The sequence below is a fragment of the Muscardinus avellanarius genome (assembly GCF_963383645.1).
Source record: "Muscardinus avellanarius genome assembly, chromosome: 7".
Taxonomy (NCBI): domain Eukaryota; kingdom Metazoa; phylum Chordata; class Mammalia; order Rodentia; family Gliridae; genus Muscardinus; species Muscardinus avellanarius.
Window position 1 is genome coordinate 115,077,234 of NC_137793.1, and position 27,767 is coordinate 115,105,000.

Below are 27,767 nucleotides of genomic sequence, written 5' to 3' on the forward strand. Positions count from 1 at the left end.
TGCTAGACTATATTGTTTAGGGGAAAATGACAAGTAAGAAGTCTGTAGATGTTCAGCACAGACACGTAATTTTTCCTGACTTTTTTCAATCCACTGTTGGTTGAATCCATGGATGCATATTCTGGGATAGGGAGGGAAAACTATACTGAAGGTACAGAAATATTAACTAGGAGAGAGAGTATCAGAGGAAGCAGAGTACTCAAGTGCAAGTTTGCATAGCCAAACACACTCGGATTTGCTGCTAACTCTCTAGGTGATCCTGACAAATGGTTTTACATTTCTTGACTCCAACTTCATTATTCTTTCCAAAATGAACAGTCTATTATTATAATTATTTTTTTTTACTTAATTCCATTATTTCTAGTGTAGAACCTAATTTAAACTGGGCCAACAAGAATTCTTCAAATTTTCTGGGCATTGCCGGGCGTGGTGGCGCACGCTTGTAACCCCCATGCTTGGGAGGCTGAGACAGGAGGATCGTATAGGTTTGAAGCCAGCCTCAGCTACTTAGTGAAGCTTTCAGCAACTTAGTGACACCCTGTTCCAAATAAAATATAAAATAGGTCTGGGAGTATAGCCCAGAGGTAGAAAGCCTCTGGTTCCACCCCCAGTACCACACACACAAAAAGAATTGCTGGATGTGGTGGCGCATGCTTGTAATTGCCGCACTTGGGAGGTGGAGACAGGAGGATCGCGCAGGTTCGAAGCCAGCCGTGCTGGCTTAAGAGAGAGACCCTGTTTCCAAATAAAATTATAAAAAATAGGTCTGGGAGTGTAGTTCAGAGGTAGAAGGGCTTCCAGGAACCCCAGTACCACCAAAAAAAAAAAAAAAAATCTTCAATTTTTATCATGTCACATGGCCCCTTAACATTTTTGTTAAGTTTTAAAGTCTTTCACTAGAAAGCAATACAATGGACAAGCTGATCTTTATTCTTCTCTCTGGGCTAAAACTCTACCCACCACACAATGGGCATAGACCAATGCTCCTGTCCAGCCTGCACGACTCCGGAGGATAAAAACGTTCACTAGTTCATGCTTTGTAGGCTGCTGCTAACTCATAAGGCTGCCCTCTAGGTTTCACAATGGGTCACTTAGGGCAGGAGACTCAACAGCCTACAGAGGGCCTTGCATTTACCAAAACGCACGAAGCTCCTTCAACTTGCCAGATACTATACTAGGAAAATTCAGTGTCTGGTAGCAGTCCAACCATTTCCTCAGTAAATCAAGTTAATAATCACCTTACCATTCTCTAGTTTTTATGTTTTGTTTTAGTGAGTTTCTACTCAGGGACGGTATTTCCTTGTAGTTTCCTAGATTTGGGAGATAATTACTTACATTTAAGTCACTGATCCATCTGGAATTTGTTTATACATGTAATAAAAGATTATTCATATGAAAGAAGTTGAATTTGTAATGGTTTGACACTGCCATTCATTAAACTGTCCACCACCATTTGTTGAACAAAATAGCTGTCAATTATTAAATTGTAAACATACTTAGACCTATTTCTGGATTCCCTGCGTTGTTTCACTTACGTTGTCTATTCTGATGGTCTCACCAAACTGATTTGATTCCAAGACCTTTAAATTATGTTCTGATACCTAGTGAGGCAAGTTCCCCCTTGCTAATCTTCTACGCATAACTTTATTGACTATTCTTGGATGCTTCTCATTATGCCGTGTGAAATCTAACGTATTTTTGTATTCTCAATTGAGAATATTGTTTAGATTCCACTTGGAAGCGAATTAAAATTAGAGGTGAACTTTGAAGAGAAGCGGAGGTTTGCGATGCTCCTTTCCATCTAAAGAGATAGTACGTCTGAACAATTGTTTATGTTCTTGCTTTATGATCTACAATAAAATTGACTCGTTAGAAAAAGATATTTTAAAAGTAAATGGAAGGTATCTTTGGAAAATACGGTTTCAATGAAGAGAAAAATAAAGGATTTATAAAATAGAAAGGGCTCTTATAAATTGACGAGGCTGAAAAAGCAAAAGAAAAACAGGCCGAAGAGTGAGCTGTGTACAGAGGACACCTCCAAACAGCCGGCAGGCATACGGAAAGATTCTCAGACTCACTGCAAATATTTCCAAGTCTTTATACCAGGATTTCTCCACTTTTTATAAGGGTTTCACCCGCCTCACTGGAGACCTTCTGAGCTGGATCACCCTTTGTGGTGGGGCTGCCTTGAGGATACGGGAAAGTTAGGACAATCCCTGGCTTTGCCCAGAAGAAAGTCACGCACCAGCTTACAGGTCATGACAATCAAAAATGCCTCTAAACATGGACAAATGTCTCAGACCATTACAGTCTGAGAACCAATGATTTATACCTATTAGGTAAGCAAAAGTGTAAAAACAACCCATTGGATCCTTCTTTTTTGTGTTGCAGTACTGGGGATGGAACCGAAGGGCATTCTACCTCTGAGCTACACCCTCAGCCCTATTTTTTATTCTTTTTTATTTTTTACTTTTATTTATAAGTGGAGCATATTGAAAATGGTATACATTTAGACTGTGCCTGGTGCCCTCCCCCCCACTCCCGGTTCCCCTTTCTCTTCCCAACAATGAGATTAACCATGCTATATTCATACTTTTACACGTTTGGATGTAGCTCCGTCATTAACCAACCTCAGCCTTCTTCCTCTCCTATCCTTCCATTCTAGCTTTGCTGAGATTTCCCCTCCACTATCTGGAGTCCCTCTGGTATCCCTAATACTCTCCAGTTTGGGCATATTAGAGAAAACATATGTTTTATTCTTTATTTTGAAATAGGGTCTCACTGAGTTGAAGAGGTCCTCACTAAGTAGTAGCCGAGGCTGTCCACGAACCAGGATCCTCCTATCTCGGCCTCCCAAATGCTGGGATTATAAGTGTGCGCCACCGCGCCCAGCTTCAAATCCTTCTTATCTTTCAAATATCTTTGACTTCCTCTTCTGGTACCAGCAGGAGAAAATTCTGTTTTTAAAGGGCTCACATTGTTTATCGATCATACCTAGAATGCAGGATGCCACACAAAACAAATACTTTTATATGTTGCTAGTAAAAATGTATATTATTATAGCTTTCATGGAAAACACCCAAGCAGTTTCTATTAAAATTGAAATCACGTATGCTTTTTAACATAGCAGCTTTACTCCTGGGAATAAGTGCCATTAAATGAGATTTAACGCTGGATCCTATGGTTCATGTCTGTAATCCCAGTACTTGGAAAGCTGAGACAGGAGGATCACAGGTTCAAGGACAGCCTCAGCAACTCAGTGAGATCCTGTCTTAAAACAAAATAAAAAGGGCTGGGGTGTAGCTTGGAAGCAGAATGCTACTGGATTCAAGCCCCAGTAACAAATAATAATAAGAAAATAAAATCTGAAATACATAAACATGTATTGTTCAATGATGGTAACTGTAGCACTGTTAGTAGTGACCCCAAACCAGAAACAGAATGAATGACCTCACATTGTGAATGGTTGAATAAATTATAGTACACCCACGCAATGGGATATTCTGAAGGTATTAGAAAGAATGACAGGTGTACATCACTACTCAGAGTACTCTCCCTGAACTGCTCTCTACTGAGAAAAATAAGAACCAGAAAACTGTAGAACTGTAGAAAAAGAGCCTGCCTTTTGAAATAACATCCCCTTAAGTATGAATACAGAAGAACGCCTTTCAATATTCTACTTACCCATATCAAATAAGAGAACGCAGGATCTAGAATATATAAAGAACTTTTATAACTGAATACTCAATGACATTTCTACAAATAGCTAACAAATACATAAAAAGACACTCAACGCCATTGGTCACTGGGGAAACGCAAATCAAAACCACAATGAGATGCCACTTCATACCCACAGGGTGACTAGTTTTTATAAATAGCCAGACATGGTGGCGCATGCTTATAATCTCAGTACATGGGAGGCTGAGACAGGAGGATCGCCGGTTTGCAGATAGCTTCAGCTACTTAGTGAGACCCTCAACAACTTAGTGAGACCCTGTTTCAAAATAAAGAATAAAAGTGGGGCTGAGGGTGTAGCTTGGAGATAGAATGCCCCTGGGTTCAATCTCTAGTACCACACACATAAATACATAAATACATAAGTACACAAATAAATAAATAAATAAATAAATAAATGGAAAATAAATGTAGACAAGGCTAGAGGAAAAAAATGTAACCTTTGTATAGTGACTGTGGAAAAGTAAAATGTTGCAGCCACAGAATCACTGAGTGAAGCAGCAGTCCTTCCCTAGGTATGTGCCCCCAAAAGAAAATGGACACTCCAACACCTGCCCACAAATGTTCAGAGCAGCACTATTTATAAAAGCCAGAAAGGGAAAACAGCCCCAATGTCCCTGGTAGGACACACACACACATCGCCCAGCTATAAAAATGAGCACACTGCTGACACATGCTAGAATCTGATGACCCTTAGAAATGGGGCGCTAAGTGAAAGAAGCCAGACAAGGGAGGCCACGTATTGTGCGAAACTTCCAGAATGGGTCAATTCATAGAGACCGAAAACGTGTTAGTGTTCTCCAGGGGCTGCGAGTGGATGGGTGTGGAGCAGGGGCTAACAGCTCGATGGGTATGGGTGCCCAGTGGTGCAAATGTCTTGGGATTAGACAGAAGTCATGGTTCCACAGTACGTGAATACACTAATGCCATGGAGTGGTATAGTTCAACATGGTTAATGTTTAATTTTATACTATGTAAAGATTACCTCAATTAAAAAATATATTCTAGTGACCTCCGTGTTTGTTTCCTATTACTGTACAACAGGACTGGGCCCCTGTGTGCTGGCTGGCAGCCAGAAGCTGGTCTCGCTGTTGCCTGCTGTCCACTCTGCTTGGTACCCTGCCCCCTCCATAAATTTAGCATTAAAAAATAATATCAAGCCAGGTGTTGAGGCACATGCCGGTTATCCCAGTATTTGGGAGGCTGAGACAGGAGGATCATATATTCAAGGTCAGCCACAGCAAATTAGTAAGATCCTGTTTCAAAATAAAATAATAAAAAATAAAAAGGGCTGAGGGTATATCCCAGAGGTAGAATGTCCCTGAGTTCAAAATCCACAGTAACACACACACACACACACACACACACACACACACACACAAACCAGCTTGACTCCCAGCTCTATAAGTCAGGAGCCAGGGTGGGCCTGGACTGGGCTCTTCTGTGGAGGCTCTGAAAAAGAATCCACTTCCAAGCTTGTTGAGGGGGTTAGCAGAATCCAGTTCCTTGTGACTGCAGGACCGGGCCACTGCGTGCTGCCGGGCTGGCAGCCAGAGGCCGGTCTCGCTGTTACCGCTGTCCACTCTGCTTGGTACCCTGCCCCCTCCAGCAGCATCACAGCAAGTCCTTCTCATCCCTCAAGTCCCTCTGACTCTCCTGCAACTGGCAGGAACCATCTCTGAGGGGCTCACATGTTAGACTGGGCCCAGCTAGGCAATCCTGCCTTTGCCACGAGGTGTTACATAATCACAGGAATATGGTGTCATCAAATTCACAGGTTCCACCTTACACTCAAGTGGATAGAGACTATAAATGAACAAGAGAATTCTGCCTGTCCTGACCTCATAGAGAAAAACAGTAAGAAGATACTTCTACCCAATTGCTATTTGTTCATACCCAGTGTTACTGGCAACAAGGGTCTGAAGTGCCCAAGTGACTTATAGCCAAGAAGAGGTGCAGAATTAACAATTTACAGTGAAGACAGTTCAGGGCTCCAAGCTTCAGGGAAAGGACTGAAATCTGTCTTAAGAGTAGGTTTCTCTTTCTGTGGCCTCTCCTGGCCTCTTTTCTGCTAAAGCAGCGAGTGTAAATACAAAGCAATGCCAAGAGGGCCCCGGCTATTCTCTCTGTAGTCTCCATGGAAGCAGGTACTATGATAGGAGTTGAGGGGACTAGATAATTGTATTATGCAGATCAGACAGTCCTCATAGCCTCCGGACCTTGTTATTGAGGACCCTAAAGACTTGGTTTTGGTGGACTATACCTATTGATTTTTGCCACACAATAAATTAAGTCTGCAATGTTCTGAGTCACAAGAGTACACAAGCACGCATTCCCTCAACCTACCAGGCGATGATGTCATCACACATTCTGTGGGGTCTGAGTGTCAATTATGAAAATCCTCCTTGACTTGCGGAACCTCTGGAAAGGTCGCAGCAGCCTTCAGGGCTTCCTGGACTACTCTGAAATGATTCTGGGAGAAAGACAAAAACCACGAACCGTATTTCTTCACAGCTTGATCAACTCACATATTTTTGGCGCATTCGCTTGTGCGTCTTAGAACTCTGCCTTGTAGACCGGCCTTCCCTCCCTCCATCAGGATCAGTTTTGCTGTGGGTGCAAAACGTGGCATTTGCCACGATAAGAGCAAAGCTGAGCTACACAGATCATAACGTAAACACAAGACGGAGCGTTCGACAACGTCTCCGCGAGTTTCTGGCAGGATCTGTTACTCTACAAACGCCGCGCAGAGGAAACTGCTTTAAATGGTGCAGGTTACTCTGCAGCGGAAGGATCAGGAGAGTCTAGCAGAAAGGCACACAGAGGGAGAAGAAAGCAAGCACTGGATTCTCGGCATACTTTGCCCTTGAAAACCACGCCAAAGGCTTCTCTTCTTCTCAGGATTGTTTGTGTTTTGTTTTTAAGAAGAAACTGATCACTCGCGATTGCTTTAATGCCTCGGGATTTTCCACTCTCCTTTTACTGTACCGTTAGGTGTTTAATTGCGCTCTTCTTGTCCCGCTGGCAAAAGGCGACAAAACCGAGCTGAGACCCTTTAACTGCGGTCCTTGTGCCGTGGCCAGCTTGTCCGTTCTGTTCCCAGTACGGCCTCCTCTTCAATCTCCAGGTAACCCCCACCGCACCCCAGGCTAGTCTGAACGCGGACGCGGCTGGGGAAGAGGGAAGAGGCCGGCCTCCCCCGCCCCGGGGTTAACCCCGCCCGGCCTCGGCGTCGGGTCTCCCAGGACCGGCGCGGGCCCGCGAGCGCTGGCGATGAAGAACGAGAAAGGCTGGCGGTGGCGGTGCGGAACAGCACGTCCCGGCCCGGCTCCCCGGCGCCTTCCTGGCAGGTGAGCGGCCCCGAGGGCGGCGAGCCAGCCGCGGTGCGCGCGGGGACGGCCGCCAGCCAGCGCGCGCCCCGCCCCGAGCCCCGTGACGCCGACCAATGGCGGCGGGGCCGGACGCCCGGCGCCCGCGCTGATTGGCTGGCGTCCGGGGGCGGCGGCGCGGGCGGGGCCGGGGCGTGCCTCGCGCGGCCGCGCGGAGCGGGATGCGGGCGGCGCGGGCGGCGGGGACGGCCGGGCCCTGCGGCGGGCGGCGGCGGCGGCGGCGGCGGCGGGCGGCGCGTCCTGGCCGGCGCGAGGTGTCCCTCGCCGGTGCGGGTGCCGGCGCGGCCGCGCCCCGACCTCGCGCGGTTGGCCGGGCCGGAGGAGCCGGGGGCCGGGCGGCGCCCGCCCCGCGCCGCGCGGCGGATGGACGTGCCGGGCCCGGTGTCGCGGCGCGCGGCGGCGGCGGCGGCCACCAGGCTCCTGCGCACGGCGCGGGTGCCCCGCGAGTGCTGGTTCCTGCCCACCGCGCTGCTCTGCGCCTACGGCTTCTTCGCCAGCCTGCGGCCGTCCGAGCCCTTCCTGACGCCCTACCTGCTGGGCTGGGACAAGAACCTGACGGAGAGGCAGGTACGCGCGGCCGCCCGGCCCGCGGCGCGGGGCGGCCCCGGCGGGCGCTCCGGGCGCCGCCTGGGTGCGGGGGGGACCCCGCCGGCTCCCCAGGCCGCGGCGCGCCCGCAGGCCGAGGCGCAGAGTTTTGCTACGGAACTGAGCGCAGCCAGCCGCGTTTTGGACCGGGGAGAGGTTTGGCGAGCCTTTTGGAAAGGGTCTTCCCACTCGCCCGCTGCACCCTCTCTTCCCACCCCCTGCTTTGTTTACCTTTGACAGGGTGGGTGTGCGGGCAGATAAGGACAGCGCAGGGCAAGAATACACCATCTTAATTTGTCTTGATGTTTTATTAGGTGAGGCTGTAGTCAAAGATAATCTGCCCCCCCCCCGCATAAGTTCCATTTCCTGGGACAAAAGCAGATGGTATCACAATTAATTGGCACTTATAGTTTATTGTGTATTGTGAATTATTGCCTCATGGATGCTAGTTTTGCTCAAGAGTCAGGTGAGGTGTTGGAAGGCTCTCGGCCTGCTGTGGTTGATGCTGGGGGGTAATTAAGAGCACATCGCTGGGGATCAAGAACGTCTTGCTGATTGATTTACCCAAGGTAAAGACTTACAAGTGTTTCAGAAGTGCATAGTGTACTTTAGAAGTGTATTTACCTCTTGGAGTGCAGTCAGTCCCAACACTTGCCTTTTTTTTTTTTTTTTTTTTTTTGTACTGGAAATTCAACCCCGTGACAATCTACCTCTGAGATACACCCTCAGCCTTTTTAGTTTGACGCTGAGTTGCTGAGGCTGGCTTTGAACCTGCCCTCCTCCTTTCTCAACCTTCCAAGTATGGGGATTACAGGCCTGACTCCTGCACTTGCTTTTTGCAGAAGAAAGACATTATGTAAACTGAAAAAGAAATCATACCCAAAGTGCTAGCACAAAACCAAAATAAATCAGATTCCACACTGTCTTCCTTGACTACACCAAAGGGTGAAAGCCAGGTAGGGTGCTTTTCCCTCCTGTGAGTGGGTGAGTGGGCGCTGGTGAGCTGTTCCATCTCCTACGCCTCCCTGCCCCAGTTGCTACGAAATATCCCTCCCATTTCAACCTCGCTCTTGTTGGTATGGTTGGTTAGTAGTCCATCACCTCTTTGGGGCAGCAGGTCAGAGCAAGAGGTGGCACTACCAGAGTGCCTTGCTGACTGGCAGGATATAATTACTCACTGTGCAGTTCGGTGTTACAGTGAGCCTTCCTTTTCAAGGGCACCGGAGAGAGGACTGAGTCAGTACTGAGATCCTGGATTCATCTGAGTGGCTCACATTGTCTCACCCCTAGCAAGTGTAGTGACTTCTATCCACCCCGACATGTTTCTCAGTCTTATGATGACCACACAAGTTAGTCACTACCCATTTGAATTTTGATACCAGTTAAAACCAGCAATAAAGTGGAAAGGATCATCTTTTTGAACAGAATGATTTTATAAGAAAATTAGGATTCTGGGGGCCCCTAGCAGCCGCTGGATGTAAGGTGCAGCCGCTGAGGTCCAAGCGATCCTGCTGGTGAGCTGCCACAGCTGCAGTGTCATGCGTGCTTGCCTGGCAGAAGTGCACAGGGGAGAGTCATGCTCCCCTGTTGATGTCTGAAAGCTGATCTGTTTTGTCACGGGTTGCTGCGTGCTGTCCTATCGCGATCATGCGCTCTGTCTTATCGGAAAGCTTTCCGGGGTGAGTGAACCACGTTCAGGGGACATGGAAAGAAAGCAGGGATGCCAAGCCCGGGAAGTACCCATTGATTGTGTAACAGAAACATAAGCATGCTTCTGTTATTGCATGGTTTGGAGAACAGAGTTTGAGAGAAATCTAGTGGTCTGGAAGAAGGTCATTTGTTTCTGAGGATCTTGGAGTCATGGCTGAGTCTTTTGGTTGTGCACAGTTTGGCTCTGATTGCCCTGTGAAGAATCCTAGGGTTTTTTTTTTTAAGTAATTAATAACTGAAATAAAGAGAACAACTAGTTCTGTCTGGCTGAATTGGCTTTCAGCAACTGGCAGAAATATTACATGATTTTTAGACACAGTGAATACCAATTTATATTCAGTGACACTTGTATTGAAGTTTATATTCCTCCCAGCCAACTTCAGAAAGACTAAATTGGATATTCTTAAATAGAGCTATTATTACTCAGGTTCAGAAGGCAGAATATCTTTCCACTCTCCAAGGAGTTTTTCTTAATTAAAACAGTTCTCATAAGTTTTAAGTAGGTTGAAATTAGAGTATGTCCTAATAATTGAAGCCAAAAACCAATCTTTCAATAAGATGGAGCTCTCTTTTTCCTTTTGTTGATACTGGGGTTGAACCCAAGGGCATTATACCTCTGAGCTATACTCTCAACTCTTTTTTTTTAATTTTATTTTTTATTTTTATTGTTTGGTGGTACTGGGGTTCCTGGAAGCTCTTCTACCTCTGGGCTACACTCCCAGACCTATTTTATACTTTTTTTATTTTTGGAAACAGGGTCTCTTAAGCCCACGGGGGCTGCCTTCGAACCAGCGCGATCCTCCTGTCTCCGCCTCCCAAGCACGGGGATTACAAGCGTGTACCACCACTCCTGGCTACCCTTTTCATTTTTCATTTTAAAACACGATCTTGTTAGGTTGCTGAAGGTCTTGCTGCGCTCCAGATGCTGGTCTTAAACCTGCAATCCTCCTGTCTCAGACTCCCAGGTACTAGGATCACAGGTGTGCCCCACCACACTCAGCTATAGCTCTTTATTTCTAAAAACATTTCTAAATCTTTTCCTCTTTGTGATATGTGGCTTGATGGGTGTTTGCTACTTTTCTTTGATATTTTAAGCCATTCTGTATATCCTGCCTGATTCACAGAGCCTTATAGAATTTCGTTTTTTTCTTTGGCAGCATTGTACTTTACTATGTTCCTTCCAATCTTTCACGTAGCCCAGCTTCATTCATATTACTCTTAGAAGTCAGCATCTTACAGGCGCTCATCTGTGGCTGTGGTCAAGGACGGGCTCTCTGCCTGGAATAATCTTCCCATACGTGTCTGTGGATAGCGTTGCTCTACCTCTTTCTCAGCCTTCAGAGTCGCCGCAGAGAGTCCACCCCACGTGTCCTACCTCCACTGTACCGTGTGTCTGTGTGCGTATTTGGGAACAGTGCACCTAGGAGCACGATTAGACTTAGGAGCATCCGATACTTTAATAATTTAAGATAGGACTGCCGGGCGTGGTGGCGCACGCTTGTAATCCCCGCGCTTGGGAGGCGGAGACAGGAGGATCGCGCAGGTTTGAAGCCAGCCGTGCTGGCGTAAGAGACCCTGTTTCAAAAATATAAAATAGGTCTGGAAGTGTAGCCCAGAGGTAGAAGGGCTTCCAGGAACCCCAGTACCACCAAAAAAAATAAAAAAAATAAGATAGGACTTTTACAACAAAAGCTTAACAGGCAGTTTTGAAACAGATATCACTGAAAATTATATAAATGTTTAAGCACAAGTAGTCATATTGGGTGCAATAGATATTGACTAAATAAAGTCTAAATCTGAATTAGAGCTTAAACATGAACAATTTGTTCCTCTCGACTTTTTGTATCTTAGGAGAAAACACAGACAAACTCTGGTCCAAAGACTTGTGAATGACATTCTGAATAGAATAAAATCAATCCTTTTGACCACATGGTCAGTTTTAGCTGAGGTGAGACGTTAGAGTATAACAATTAATAAAGATTTTTTTGTTTTGTTTTGTTTTGGTGGTACTGGGGGTGGAACCCAGAGGCTTTCTACCTCCAGGCTATACTCCCAGACCTATTTTATACTTTATTTGGAAACAGGGTCTAAGTTGCTGAGAGCCTCACTAAGTAGCTGAGGCTGGCTTGGAACCTGTGCGATCCTCCTGTCTCAGCCTCCCAAGCGTGGGGATTACAAGCGTGCACCACCACGGCCAGCTAATAAGGGTTTTTAATTTGTACATTTTTGTTGTAGGAAGTTCCCCTTCAAGATTCAAAGTATTTGTTAAAGAAGTGTTTTCTAGTATAGCGACTTCCCCTCGGTGGCAGTGAAAGAGAGTCTCCTTTGGGGACCCAGTGGCTAAGCTCTAGAGACTCCTTAACCTTGACACATGCCCGTACAAGTACCTGCATGCAGATTGAAAAGGCTCCCTTGAGTATTAGCTAACGTTGGAGCCTCCTACATCAGTAGCAGTTTTCTGTTTGGAAAAAAAAAAAAACAGACATTTTAGTGTGGTCAATTCAGAATATCTGGTCCTTAATGCCTGGTTTAGACCTTCCCCCTGCCAAGGCTCACCATGATACTTTTGGATAATTTGTGTAACCTTCCACTAAGGCCAAGTCTCCTTGGTTGTAAAGTAGAGATGCTTTAAAAGCATTTGCCTCTAGTGGTGCTGTTTGGATTGGTAGGGGGGAAATGGTCCAGTGCTCAGCGTGGTGCAGAACACATCAGTAGAGACTTGCTGTTTGCCGCTACTAAGTGGAAGGGGGACGCTCGCCGTGGGTCGATGTCTCTACAGGAGAAGATGTGGTCTCTCAGAGGCAGTCAGAGGGAGCCCACTGGCCTCTGCTTGTGGCCTTGCCTTTCTCATTCAGTGTTCACTTTCCTTCATCTTCATTATCCAAATTAGGGTTTTCCCTTAGGAGCACGATTAGACTTGGGAGCATCTGATACTTTAATCATTTAAGATAGGACTTTTACAACAAAAGCTTAACAGGTAATCATTTTGAAACAAATATCACTGAAAATTAAATAAATGTCTAAGCACAAGCAGTCATGTTGAAGAGGTCAGCCAGCATCCCCAAAGCAGAGATGATGGAGGTCTTGGAGGGCGCAGTAGAAAGCTTTTTAACTTCAGTTTTTATTGACAGGCAGTAATTGTATGTGCTTATGAGGTGCAGCGTGCTATTTCAACACAGGTGTGCACTGATCAGATAAGACAGCTGGCACTGCCCTCTTTATTGTTTCCTTATGTTTTGAACTTTGAGCACCTCTCTTCCAGTTACGCAACAGTATACAGTAGGTTTGATCCCACAGTGCTGAAGAACACCAGAAGCGTGTTCCCTCTGTGCTTCAGTCCCTGCACCCAGCCTCTCCTCACGTATTGTCCTCCAGTAGTCAGTCTTCTACTTTCATAGTGACTGTTGTTTAAGCTCCCATATCTGAGAGAATGTGCAGTATGTGTCCTTCTGTTTGGCTTGTTGCACTTAACATACTGCCCTCTAGCTCCACCATTTTTCTGCACATGACAAAGTTTGATTCTTATTCATGGCTGGATCATATTCCTGTGTGTGTGTGATTGCATGTGTGTGTGCACGCATGTGTATGTGCACGTATCACATTTTCAGCAGAGAACGTTTTTAAAGGACAGTCGTTTGCTGTGCTGGGAAGAACATGTTGGGAACATACAAAGGAAAAGAAACATGTTGGGTCAACAGAAGAGGCGACTTCATTGAAAAATCTGGAGGAGAGAAGTGTCTGTAAATGAGTAGGCAAAAAGGAGGGGGTGCGGCCAATTGGAAAAGGGTGGCCTTCAGGATGCGGTTTCCTTCCCAACGTTGCCCTGCCCACCTCGGGTTTCTCCTGAGGGGTCTGGGCTGTGGCCGCTCCAGCCACACACACTTTGTTGCGTTTGCTAAAATCTCCACACTTCTGAGCAAGAGTTGCTTCTGCTGTTCTCGATTGTTCTTTCATTCATGCAACAAGGCGCAACAGCTTCCTGGTCAAGTGGAAGCTGTTTTTACAAACACAAGTTGGAGCAAAATTCATGAGGGTGAGGCCATGAAACAGATCACTTATGGCCGGTGGAAAGTCAAGTCTGGAATATATCTCAGACTTCTGTAGTACTGGCAGACACAATCTTATAGTAATGGGTTCTTGTTCCTCTCACACCTTGGGAAAATTAGGTCATTTTACACTGGGGTGAACTGAAGTGTACACAGGAACTAGAAAGTCATTCTCAGTCTTAGAATTCAAAGTGTAGCATTAGATTGGCCCATTGCAAAATATTTAGTATCTCACTAAGACTATTTTCCTAAAAGCACTTAAAAATTGAGGCCACTGATGTGGACTTTGAAAAGCTCATTTAAAGCCAGGCGTGCTGCTGCCTGCTTATAATCCCAGCATTTGGGAGGCTGAGACAAGAGGATCATGGTTCAAGGACAGCTTCAGTTACTTAGTGAGGAGGCCCTTTGCAACTCAATGAGACCCTGTTTCCAAATAAGGAATAAAAAATAGGGCTGGGGGTGTAACTCAGAGGTAAAATGCCCCTGGGTTCCATCCCCAGTACCACAAAAATAAATAAATAAATAAATAAATAGCCTCGTTTAAACCATCAGGACCTTGTTAGACAGTGGCGTTAGGTATAAAAGGTAGAGAAATCACCTAAAGCGATTGCTAGGAGAATGACAGTCCAGCTAACTTTTTATGCATATGCTCTGTGTTTCTCTTCTACCCCTCTAGTTTTCAGACTTGTGAATAAATAAAGTGGAGTAATTTACATATAATTCTCTCATTTAATCTTTGTAACAGAAACTCTATGGCAAGGGTTTGCCCCTCTTTTCCTGATTAATACTGGAGAGTAAAGGCAACAGAGAATTGGAGAAACTTCCCTAGACACAGTCCCTGATTTACAGTGGTTCAACTTAGGATTTTTTGACTTTACAATGATGTGAAAACAGTACACATTCAGTAGAAATCATAGTCTGAATTCTGAATTTTGACCTTCTCCCCAGTGAGTAGTATGTGGTACGTTACTCTCTGGTGATGGTGGGCATGGCGGTGAGCAGCGGCTCCCAGTCACAGTGAGGAAATAACCGATGCGCTCCTGGGTCGTTTGCCAGTGGAGAGGAATGCGACATCTGAGGTACTGCAGCAGCCTTCGCGCGCGTCCGGGCCCTGTGGTCACTGGTGGGTTTCTTTCTCCAGGTCTTCAATGAGATCTACCCCGTGTGGACCTACTCGTACCTGGTGCTGCTCTTCCCCGTGTTCCTCGCCACCGACTACCTCCGTTATAAACCCGTGGTTCTGCTGCAGGGGCTCAGCCTTATTGTCACGTGGTTCATGCTGCTCTATGCCCAGGGACTGCTGGCCATTCAGTTCCTGGAATTCTTCTATGGCATCGCCACAGCCACTGAAGTCGCCTACTACTCCTACATCTACAGCGTGGTGGACCTCGGCATGTACCAGAAGGTCACGAGTTACTGCCGGAGCGCCACCTTGGTGGGCTTCACGGTGGGCTCTGTGCTTGGCCAGATCCTCGTCTCCGTGGCAGGCTGGTCCCTCTTCAGCCTGAACGTCATCTCCCTCACCTGCGTCTCTGTGGCCTTCGGGGTGGCCTGGTTCCTGCCGATGCCACAGAAGAGCCTGTTCTTCCACCACTTGCCTCCCTCCTGCCAGGGGGTGAATGGCGTCAAGGTCCAAAACGGCGGCGTTGTGATCGCCACCCCGGCCGCCAGCCACCTTCCCGGGTGGGAGGACATCGAGTCAAAAGTCCCTCTGAATCTGGAGGAGCCTCCCCTGGAGGAACCGGTAAGCACCTAACATTCTCTTGTGGCTGCTATTTTGGGGGCTAACAGTGGTCACAGACAGGAAACCCCCGCTTGCTAGATCTTGAGTTTGTTTAGATTTAGCTTTTATCTTAATTTGGTCTGTTGGTTCTTTCATTCCCTAACTCCAGATTTAATTTATTTACATTAAGAATGGCAAATGTATTTTCCTCTGGAGTGTTTGGCTTGCCCAGGAGGCCGGCTTTATGTCAGAGGTGACTTGGGTGTCAGGGACTGTGTCTGCTTTATCTTTCTATCCCCAGTGCTTGATATATGAAGAAAGCACTCAGGTCAGTCACGGAGGCACATACCTGTAGTCCTACTACTTGAGAGGCTGAGATGGGAGGATCACAGGTTCAAGGCCAGCCTCAGCAACTTAGCAAGGCCCTGTTAAAAAAATAAAAAGGGTTTACCTTCTGGATTTAATCTCCAGCACACAAGGAAGGAAGGGAGGGAGGGAGGGAGGGAGGGAAAGGAAGAAAGGAAGGAAGGAAGGAAGGAAGGAAGGAAGGAAGGAAGAAAGAAGTCAAAATTTTGCTAAATGAGTAGATAAAATGATCCCACTAAAAGTTTCATGTCTACTTCTGGTTTCTAAATAGAGGTTCAAAGTATTTAAAGATAGAAAGTTGTTTTCCCTTTTTGTGTTAGAAGTAATATATGTTATTTATTTTCCAAATGGCACTTTGCCAAAGTGGGTTAGTAATGAATTGTACAAAAGAAGACAATCACAAGGGGAAAAAATCTGAGGTAATGGAATAAATATTTAAAGTGTGATTATGAAATCCTCTCTCAGAAGAGAGAAGGATGACATTTAAAATAATTTATTTGCTCATTCTGTCTAGCCAGGAAGATAGATTGCCTCCCTAATCACCTACCTTTATATTATTTTATTTTTTGATCAGGTTATTAGCTGTGAGGGGCAAAGTTCGTTCCAAGCACACTGAATTAGTTTTAGTTTTCTTGGGACTTATTTAGGGATAATCACATTAACATTCCAGCCTTGCCTGTGGCTCTGGCAGACGTAAAGCTGAGCTGCGGATGCTGTGTAGACTGGATGAGAGGGTAGAACCCCACGGACGGCCTTGACTGTCTACCTGGAGTTAGCCCGTGCTTTCAGAGTGGTCTCAAATGCCCGCGTTGAAATTATTCTTTCTTGCCTGTCCCTGTTCTTCACCTCAGGCTGCCAGTTGAATTTAGGTCACTGTCCCGAGGAGCCTGTGTGAGCCTCCAGAGCTGGGGGACTCGTCTCAGGGTGAGAATCGCCCTTGATTGCCAGTGCGAGGGAGCCTGCAGCCAGCCTGGGGAGGAAGGACTGGAGGGAGTGTCAGTGACATGCTCATCTCACCAGAAGTTGTTAGATGACATTGAAAGTCCTAGAACTAGGAAGGGAATGTAATCACTTGATAAGTCTCATGTAGAAGAAACAAAGAAACTCTTTGTTTTAAATGTGTTACTGTGAATTGGGCTTAAATTAATATATATATGTATACGTGTAAATATTTATTTCAATTTTTCCTTTTCTTTTTTCTTTTACTTTTTGCAATGCTTCAGGCTCAAACCCAGGGCTTCTTGTATGCTAGACATAAATATATTTTTAAAATAGTAACAACACCCATAGTTCTAAAGACTTTAGTAGATCATAGTTTCACATTTCCTTGAATGTGAGTAAGAAACACTTGGAGGACATTTTAGATAGCAGCCAATACACACATGTAGGTACATTTTATGTATAACAGAAACAAAAGCTTTACAGCAACATACTTTATCTTAAAACATTCAGTTTTCTTATAATGCAGGTCACTGAATACCAAATCAGCTTTATTACTACTGATGAGTCACAACCTACAGTTTAAAACCTCTTGTCCTTGACCACCTTGGAATTTGTTATTTACAGATATGCAAAGTATCAGTATTTTACATTTTGGCTAGAGGTGACCCTAACCATGGGTCGTAGAACAACTGGAACATCTTGATGTTAAAGACACGGTTTGCCATTGATCGTCTCATAGAGGTGAGGATTAGGATCAGAACGTAGCAATTTGTGCAGATCATAGCCCTGAACATAATTTAAGCTCATACATGAGATCCAAGCACCTCTACACTCTGCTCCCTGAAAACCCCCACTAGGATGACAGTATTAGTGGGCCTATCAGACTGGCGACAGTGTGGTGAAATGAGGGTGGGGGTCAGTTCCGGGATACCCTGGGCTCTGCTGCTGACCCCGTGCAGGTAGCAGTGCTATTGGGCGGCTGTCCTGGCCCCGCAGTCCAGCAGTGTTTATGGCAAGCTTGAAGGGAAGTAAGTCAGAATATGGATACTGGGAATCAGAGAGCTATTTTAAGTTGATAGAATCCATAGCTCAATTGTAGATCATAGTTGTAACTATTGAAGAGTAGGTGGGTATTTTATCTTGATGTTATAGAAGGGGGAATGGAGGAGGAGTCCAGGTGATAGCCCTGTCCACAAGCTACCTTAGAATATGTGTAGGTCCTTCTTAGAGCGTGTGTTGCTTTGGGGCAAGGGTTGCTGGCAGGGTAAGAAGAAGAGCCACCCAAGCTAGTGATTTTCCTTTGGAGTCAGAACTAAACTTGGGTGCTTGGCTGAGAGCTGGACCTGACATGTTTTGAATTTCCCAAATAATTAAGAGGGCTGGGAGTGTAGCCCCTAAGAGGGCTGGGAGTGTAGCCCAGTGGTAGAGCACTTGGCCAGCATGTTCGAGGCCCTGGTTCAGTCCCCAGCACTGCAAAAACAAACCACCACCACCACCAACAACAACAAGATCAAATACAATCACTTCTTTAGCATAGGGGCCAGCATGTCATTAAAACTTAAGATATGATTCTCTTAATATGACCATGCTTTTATTTATAGACTGAAATATTTTACTATTGGCAAGCATTCTTTGTATGCATTTTTCAGATCTATAAAACAATGATAACAGCAAGAGTCATACTTCTACTTTAGCATTGAATGTCATTTCTTGCAGCAGGGTATAGTGGATTTTGAAGAAAAAGAATTAAGTACAAACCCCAGTTCCCTTTTTATATTATATTTTTGGTATTGGGGATTGAACCCAGTACCAGGGTTATTCTACCTCTGAGCTACACCCCCCAAAATTGCATTTATTATTACTTTTATTATTTATTTATGTTTTCCCTGTGTTTTTTTTTCCTTTTGTGGTACTGGGCATTGAATTCCAAGCTACACCCCTACCCCTATTTTTTAATCTTTATTTTGAAACAGGGTCTCATTAAGTTTAAGAGGGCCTCCCTAAGTAGCTGAGGCTGGCCATGAACCAGAATCCTCCTGTCTCAGCCTCCCAAGTACTGTTATTTTTAAATTTGAAGCAGGGTCTCACTAATTTGCTGAGGCTAGCCTTGAACCTATGATTCTTCTATCTCAGTTTACCAGGTAAGAGGATTATAGGTGTGCACTACCACGCCAACCAAACCTCAATTCTAATATTGCTTGGGCAAGCTATTTAATTCTGCAAAACTTAGTTCTCCTATTTATATAGTTATCATTTTGGATAGTAAATGAGTCAATACAAACCTTTTAAATGAGTGTATACAGTAGGTACTTAGTGCATGGTAGTACTCTTGTTAATACTATCACTGTCGTTAGGCACGGGTAGTAAAGCTTTATACCTTTACTGTAGATAGTCATTTGTGAGGCTGTAAATAGAATAATCTTTCCTACCTCCCCATGAATGATTAAGTGTAATTCCTAATAACTATTTCTTCATTCATGTACTTGCTGATATGAACTAAGCAGCTGCTTTGTACAAAGAAAGGCAGAATATCGCGTCTATTCACCTGCTCCCTGTGCAGCCACCGTGGTGCTGAGCCGTGTCCCCCTTGCTGTGCAGGAGCCCAAGCCCAGCCGTGTGCTCGTGCTGAAGGTCCTGTGGAACGACTTCCTGATGTGCTACTCCTCCCGCCCCCTGCTCTGCTGGTCCGTGTGGTGGGCCCTCTCCACCTGTGGCTATTTTCAGGTCGTGAACTACACGCAGGGCCTGTGGGAGGAGGTGATGTCTTCTCGTCATGCCGCTGTCTACAACGGCGGCGTGGAGGCCGCATCCACCTTGCTGGGTGAGCCGTGCAGGAGGGGCCGGGACGGGGAGATTGGCCGGGAGTGGAGCCAGCGAGATCAGTTCATTCTCCCCTCCGAAATTTGCAGTAGCCCCAAAGGGATTTTCTTATAATGAGTTCTGATTTTGTAACTGAGCGGGAGAACTTGTAAGGACTCGGCCTCACCAACCTGAGTTCTTTGTACGCCTTTGGGGAAGCTACTATGATCATTTTCAGAATTATTGTCTTTTCTTAGTCACATTTCTCTTGTATCTGTGTTTACCATGTGTTTTGTCACCTGATGTGAACTTTTAAGTAGCATATGCCCTGTGACTAGTATCTATCTCACGTGCTGGTAGGTAGTGAAATCAAGATGTGCGCTCAGGCGGGTTGGGTTGGGGCCCGTGTCCTTGAGGTCCCGCTCCATTGTCCCTTTCTTATTTGTTGTGCTACCTCCTAAGGTTGTTGGGAGGCTCGGAAGGCGCTCCATGTATCTGAGCTATCATCATCACCACCGTGATTTTACCAAATGGCACAGAAGCCCTTTGTCACGTTCTGGATTGCTCGTTGGCTTGAAGGAGAGCAGGCGCATCCTGCTCCATTGGCACACTCTTGTAGACTCGTGTGGTCGCTCAGCTCCGGAGTGTTTTCCTTTGCAGAGCCCCGTGTCTGTGTCCTCTTTTCCTTCTCACTGCCAACTACTCTACCTCTCATCATCTCTGTGGCTCCATGCCATTTATTCCACCTAGTCTAAAATTCTCTGCCTGCGTTTCCAGGCCCTCCATAATCTTGAGCTATCCGATTTATAAATTTAAAGAGTATAAAATGTAATAATCTGAGCTGAATTCACTTATTTAATTTGTTTAGTAAAATAACAAGACTGCTTTTCTCCGTTTGTTTTGTAGGTGCTATTGCTGTGTTTGCCGTCGGCTACATAAAAATATCCTGGTCGACGTGGGGAGAGATGACGCTGTCCCTGTGCTCTCTTCTGATCGCCGCCGCGGTGTACATCATGGACACCGTGCGCAACATTTGGGTGTGCTACGCGTCCTATGTCGTCTTCAGAATCATCTACATGTTACTCATTACAATAGCAACGTATGTATTTTGGCTCAAAGAAGAGTTAGGAAAAGTTGTGACACGATGAACCTGTTGATTCCTTTATAAGCCGAGAAATTAAACTTTGCTTAAAAGAGGCAATTGGGAGGAGGCATGTGTGTACATTACTAATTTTTCTCCTTAGAAAACACTGAGGCAAGATTTATTTCTTTCTGTGTTTGTGTGTTCCTGCTGTTTTCAGATGTTTGCATGGGACGTACCTCATATAGAGCAGAATGTCCTTTGCTTGGTTGGGAAGAAAATTAAGAGTAGAAAGAAGGGGCTGCTTTTTAAAGTACAGATGGTGACTCTCCAGGAAGCAGTTCTCATCTGCTTATTCCCTTCTACTCTGCCAAAGTTTTCAGATCGCTGCGAACCTCAGCATGGAGCGCTACGCCCTGGTGTTTGGTGTGAACACCTTCATCGCACTGGCGCTGCAGACTCTGCTCACTCTAATTGTGGTCGACGCCAGTGGCCTCAGCTTGGGAATTACCACTCAGGTAAGGCCTGCTGGGAGGAAGGTGGGGCTTGCTTCATGGCAACGAAGACAAACAGTAGGGCGGATTTACCGGGAAAGAAAAGCCCCCGCCTCTTCAGTCAGCCCTCACCCCAGCTCTGCTCTCTGGAGGGTCCCGAGGTCACCATCTTCTGATGGTCCTGAGTGTGACGAGCCTGGACGCCCACGAGCATTAGTAGGCAGGCATTCCGTCACCGAGCTGTACCCGCAGCCTATGTTGCTCATGTTCTCTCATGACCGAGATGCCCTGCTTCATCACAGTCACCTCCATTCTTCGTTAAAGCACCCATCACCCTAATACCATGGTAATGACTTGCTGTGGGCAAACAGCCTCCTGACTCTTCACCTATGATGGATGGAGAGAACACTGCCCAGACACCCAGGGACAGTGCAAGGGTTTTATTCAGGAACTGTGCGGCTGTACGTGCCCTCAGGAACTGCGACTTCATAGGTGGAATAGTACTCTTGTCCAGGCACCACTGCATCCAGAAGTGCCTGCCTCCACCCCAGCCCAGCCCAGCCCAAATGGTTCCCTCTCTGTTACTCCCTCCATCCATGCTACTAATAGTCCTCACTTACATATTAGTTTTCTTAGAATACAGAGACCCAGCATTTTATCAGCAGTTAACCCCGTTTAGATTCAGGAGCCCAGAGGAGGAGTAACAATGGGTAACGTGCATCGCGTGCCCTCTGTGTGCCAGTGCGTCATATCAGATTTGAAGGGTGGTCGTCAGCATTAGCGGTCAGCTAAGCGAGTCTGTGACATGATGGTGAGTGCTTTAAGGTCCACAGTGAGTGTGTAGTGCCCATTAAGCTGGGTTTAAACCAGCCTTTAACCCAAAACACACATGGGGATGGAGGGTAGGAGAGAAGCAAGTGCCTGTCATTCTGCCTGTTTGGCAAGGAAGAGTCCCCGCCGTTTACAGTTTAAGGAAACATGGCCAGCATTTGAAGTGGAAATTAGACTGGACATTCTTCAAGAAATGGTGGATTTAAACATGTGGAATGACAGGATTGTGTGGGCTGTGCTGAAACTAGTTGCTGAGGAATTAACGAGTGCTCTGTCGAAATGCATCCAAGTGTAAGAGAACGTGGCTGAGATTTAAGGCCACACTACTGTGCCTTTGTTAGTGAGTATTTAGTTATTTCAAGAAGTAAATGATGAAGATATTGATAAACTGTGCAATTATATTAAAAAGGAAAATTCTTACAAAAAGTAATTCTATAATGGAACACGTTTGGCCTTCTGCTGCCCTCTCATGAAGAACAGAAGTTCTTGACCTTCAGAGCTTAGCCTGTTAACAGGTAGCACCCATCTCTTAGGGTGAGGATACAGACTGTTAGTCAGCCTTTCATCACTGTGACAAATGCCTGATGGAATCAACTTAGCAGAGAAAAGTTATTTGGGCTCACAGTGTCAGCATGGTGCGCTCGCTCCATTGATTTGAGGCCTGGTGGGAGAGTGGCAGAGGAAAGCTGCCACTTTTTCCAGGATGTGGAGAGGGACGCCCATGAATGCACACAAGCTGTAAGGAAGGGGCCAGGGACAAGATGTAGTATCCGAGGGCACACCCCCATGACTTCTTTCAACCAGGTCCCACACCCTGAGTTTCCATCTTTTCTGAATAATGTCATCAAATTATGAACCTGTCAATGGGTTGATCCACTGATAAGCTTAGAGCCCTCAAGGTCCAGTCATTTCCCCAAGCCCCACCCCTAAACATTGCTGACTCAGGGAGCCAGCTTTCAACACATGCGCCTTAGGAGCACATTGCAGAGACAGCACAGGCCATGTTTCCATTATACAGTAACAGCAGCAGTGATAACAAATGCTATTAATATATGTGTGTGTGCGCGCGTGGTACTGGAGATTGGACCCAGGGCCTCATGAGGCTAGGCAAGTGCTCTGTCAGAGCTAGACTTCCTCCTACCCCCCCACAGCCTCCCTCCTTTGACACAGATTCTTGCTAAGTTTCTCAGCCTGGCCTGGAACTTTCAGTCCTCTGGCTTCAGCCTCTCAAGTAGCTGGGATTATAGGCACATACCAGCATGCCCAGCTAAAACAATAGTAGTAATTATTAACAGCAGTAATATTGTGCTAATAAACATTTACATGCATGATCTCATTGACTCCTCCCAAGAGCCCTGTAAAGTAGGAATTGTTAGGAACTTTATTTTGTGAATAAGGAAGTTAAGGCTCAGAGATTGAGTATCTCAGTCCCGGTCACAGAGCTAGTAAGGGATGATGTGAGGATCCTCGTTATTACCGTCAGATTTCAGGACTACCCTGCCACGCTGCTGCTCTGGCTTCTGTGCCTGTTATGTAAGTGTGCAATGTTTTTAAGTTTTATTGAGGAACTCTGAAAATACCTTTAAATACCTAGTGTGTTCACATATATGTAATAAAGCAGCTCAACTCTGACAGTCCTGTAAATGACACACTCTTTCCCCCTCTAGTTTCTGATCTACGCCAGCTATTTTGCATTCATCGCTGTGATTTTCCTGATTAATGGTGTAGTGAGTATTTTGAAGAAATACAGAAAGCAGGAAGATCCAGAATCAAGTTCTCAAGAAACCACTTCATAATGCACTGCTGAAGGTCTGCTGCTTATAGCAAGAACTCTGCACAGCAATTGCCTGGATGTATTTAATTTTTTAAGGTTTAAACAAGTATTTATGAATGTGCATTTCATGGCTTCAAAGCAGCCATTCAGCTAATACCTTGTATTCCTGGAGTAATATGATACTGTTGAGAGGAGCCGGAAATGAAGTCTACTTCATGGATTATTTATGAGAGCTAATTTAAGGGTAACCTTTTTTCTGATTCAAAAGTAAACTTGATTTTGAAAACCAAGTAATCAAGAGCAATCAAGCAGCGCGTTGTGTTGCCTCCTTCTTGGCAAGCCTGTTTGACGTTCATAGGTCATTACGTCTCTGTATCCACTGAGCCAGATGGTTGGCCTAGTTGGACCAGGGCTTCCCAGAGGCCAGACGATGTTACAGGTCAGGACAGAAGTACATTCTCTCAGCACCTGCCTCTCTTCCACTTCATTTTGATTTCTGTATTATTCTAATGCATTTGTGTTTCAACAGATGAAAGTTATTTCTATCATAGGCAATATTTGCTCTGGTTAAATGTTCTGTCCTATAAGGAATACATGTTATTTCTAGTTTTAAGTTATTTTTTAATTCATTGTATGAGTACTCTAGGTTCCCGTCTTGACCATTACGTTTGTGTGAACTCTCTTTAGAAGTACATTTCCTATTCATATGCTTCCCAGAGAAGCTCATTTAGTCAGAAGAGAAGGCAAGTTTTAAAGCCTGCTAATAATCTAAATGAAGAGATTTAATCAGAAAACTTAAAGGAGGTCTGCTTGTCTTTAATAATTTAGTATGAAGGACTATTAATTCCATGATGAAATAATCATTTATGGGCTAAAGATACAACTAGCCTATTTTATATTTGCATTCCCTTTTATGTCTAAAATAAATGAAAGTCTTTCTTTAAATAACTTCATTCCCATTAGTAGCTTTTATATTAGTTTGAATTTTTTATCCAAGATAAAGATGTCAGTAGAAGTTGGATTATTCCAAGGCCTTTTTCATAAACTGAGCCTCTTTTTAATTGTTTCAATGGAGCAGGAATTAGGACAGACTTGATTCCTGAATTTTGTACCTTAAATCTGCCTTTGTTCCTAAAGGTAGATCATCTTGAATATCTGTTCAAAGTAAAAGTTGATAGTGATTCCATTTCCAAGTTACTTGAAAAAAAAATTCCGTATGCATTGAATTCTGAAGCCCACCTCCCAGTGGGCGGCTAATATTCGTGAGATGTGAAAACTATTCTAAAGCCAACTCTGTTGCCTTATTGTGAAAAGAATGTGGGTAGGTGATTTTAACTGAGGTGTTAGCTTTAGACCAACACAGCTAAACAGTGGTGATAATAGTGACAGGATTGCAAAGTTGATGCATTCTTTTGGTGTAAGCAGGAATCCCAGAAGCAGGAGAATGAGGATAAGCAAAGGTCCTTCCCATTCACCTTCCTTTGCCATCAGAGGAGAGGATAACCTAGCTAAGGAGGGAGCGGAGGGGAAGTGACTTTGAAAGTAGCAACCTCCAGTGTTTGTTCCCTCCCTCCCTCTCTCTCTCCTCCCTCCCCCCCTCCCTCCCTCTTTTTTCTTGCTTTGTTTATAGGAAATTGTTCAACCAAAAATAAGAAGAAAAACAGTGTTTGAGGAAGTTTACTTAGTCTTTTTAAAATAAAATGTACTATGGTACAATCAATTTGTTCATGTTGCCAAAGCAATATTTCTCTGGAATTTAATTCACGGTTTGCAGCACCCAGCCCTATCCTTTACCTATTTAAGACACAAATACACTCACATCTTGGCATGTGGCCATATTTGTAGAATGCTGAACTCAATATGCTAGCTGTACTGTGTGCACTTTTACAAAGTACAAATAATTTATTGTTCTTTTTATTCAATTCTGTATGAATTATAAAATTATTTTTATTAAATAAACATTTTACAGTATATATTCATTCTTAATCAAAATTATTTTAAGTGTGCCTTGTTTCCGTAGGCGTTTCCTGTTATGTAGTCGAGTCTTTGAACAGTACCTCCGAGGCAGTTCGTGTGAAGCCTTTCCCTTGCGTGTCCGTGGCCTTGGTCACCCATTGCTCTGGCCCTGCCCCGTGACCTCCTTGGACGCCTCCTTTCTGTTGTGCCCTTTCCTCTACCACCTCGCCGCACTGTTGGTTTCCCTTGATCTTCCTCTTGGCACTATCTCTTGAAAGCATTCTTCCACTTAGACACTGAACAGACCGATACTCCCTGAAGTTATCTGAATTTTTTAAATAAGAGAATTTAAATCAAAGCAAGAGCTGAAAGTACTATCTTGTTTTGAAACCTCATGGGCTTCTTTGTTCCACCCCAGACTACTCAGGGAAGTATATTCTTGTTCTCATTTGGAATCAGTTTTTATAATATCCTAGAAACCATGCCATTTTTTTCTCACAGACTCCAAATGAGTATTTTTCTTTTAATATCCCGTACCAAAACCTGTTTAAGGGATTCATTGGTTTTCACCAGATACCTGAAAAGTTATTATGCAAAAAAATTTTTTTAATGCAGTTTTGTGTCTGCATAGGTGCATCCTGTGTATCTTACTGCCTTTCTGATTAGAGCCTTGTGAACAGGGATCATGTCTTCTTTTTGCCATTTGTTGCAAAGCACATCCTAGCACTATGTGAACACTGAACACTTTAAGTGATATTGAAGGACTGAGTACCTGTCCTTTTTTAAAAAGTACATTGTTAGAAAACATTAAGAATCGACTGAGCTCTAGTCACTGGGTATTTATCTAAAGTACTATGTTTGATAGAGGACATCTATTGGTTTTGCTTATTATGGTATCTTCCCATAAACAGTGCCTTACATTTGCTTAGCATGTTACGCCTCAGGAAGGGCGTCTGTGAGCACCATGTTTGGTTCTTGAAAAGGCTCTCATAGTAGTACTAGTTCGTCCACTATCTCTTGGCCCCAAGTGCTGAAATAGTACCAGACACTAATGCTTCAATATTCAGAATTCCTAGTTGTGTTCACCTCTTTCCTATGGTTCCATCTTCTTCCATGCTTTGTGGTTGTTAATATCACACTGCAGCGGGCATGGTGGTGCACCCTTGTCACCTCAGGACTCGAGGCTGCGACAAGAGGGTTGCAGGTTTGCGGCCAGCCTCAGCAGCTGAGCAAGACCATTTCAAAAGTAAATAATAAAATAGGACTGCGAGTGTAGCTCGGAGATAGAATGCCCCAGAGTTCAATCCCCAGTACCTCAAAACAAACCAGCAAAAACCTGCATGACTTGACCACTAATATTCTGTTCTGGGCACAAAAACCTGCTGGAATGGCGGCCCCTCCTATTCCCTGGGGGCAGATGAGAAAGTTATGCTTAAGAAGGCCACACAGACTTCTGTGGTGCTTTAATTGTTGACTTAGAATATGGGACTTCTGTATTTGTGGTATAATTCTTCATTTTACTGTACATTTACATATTATGCTCTTTTTTGCATATTCATTAAAGTTCCACACTAGAAACACATTTTTAGGAACTCACTGGCTAGAAGTTATGGTTCAGATTTTAAAACATCCCTCATATGCTGGGCATGTTGATGCATGCTTATAATCTCAGTACTGGGAGACTGAGACTGGAGCATCTCAGGTTTACCACCAGCCTCAGCAACTTGTGAGGCCCCTGCAACTTAGTGAGATCCTGTTTCAAAATAAAAAACTAAAATAGGGCTGGGGGTGTGGCTCAGAGGCAGAATGCCTTTGGGTCTCTGGGTTCAATACCCAGTTCCACATATATACACACAAAAAGTCCCTCACATCTCATGGGCTAGAGGCAGCCATATTGGAGGAGTGACTTGGTTCCTGGGGAAGCGTCCCTGGGGACATGGCCAGGGACACAGAGACGGGGTTTTCCAGGGAAGGTTGCTATAGCTTCCTGCTCTTCTCTCCCTGTCGGCCTGAGCTGATATGGCGCTCACCCTCTCTTGACTCCCTGCCAACGTGCCCTAAGGATTTTCAGCCACAGCTCCTGCTTGGCAGCCATTGTAAAGTAGACTATTTATACATGGATTGAAGTCACCAGATCCTATGAAAATGTCTTCCTTTTTCTAAGTTGTGCATGTCAAGCATTTGGATCATAGTGGTGAGAATGCTGACTGAAACACTGGGTTAACAGCTGATTAAACAGCTGGAGAAAGAAATAGTAAACTGGAAAATCAAAGTGAGTGACCGTATATAGCATTATGACAAGGAGGTTAAAGAAAAAACAGTAGAAAGAAGTTAAT

General features: G+C 44.9%; 1 protein-coding gene across 3 annotated transcripts; it reads left to right on the top strand.

Annotated features, from left to right (window-relative positions):
• Nucleotides 1–7,487: 7,487 nt before the first annotated feature.
• Nucleotides 7,488–23,497, top strand: SLC19A2 (solute carrier family 19 member 2; the record flags this gene model as incomplete). 3 transcript variants are annotated; one of them, XM_080698460.1, is made up of 6 exons in its annotated part: nucleotides 7,488–7,691; nucleotides 14,607–15,209; nucleotides 19,095–19,317; nucleotides 20,202–20,394; nucleotides 20,753–20,894; nucleotides 23,369–23,497. In XM_080698460.1, the coding sequence occupies 6 exons, from the start codon at nucleotides 7,488–7,490 to the stop codon at nucleotides 23,495–23,497; spliced, it is 1,494 nt and encodes a 497-aa protein (XP_080554586.1). The 3 variants fall into 3 exon arrangements, with proteins under 3 accessions (XP_080554586.1, XP_080554587.1, XP_080554588.1); XM_080698461.1 differs by having other exon boundaries at nucleotides 14,607–15,113; XM_080698462.1 differs by lacking the exon at nucleotides 14,607–15,209.
• Nucleotides 23,498–27,767: the final 4,270 nt, after the last annotated feature.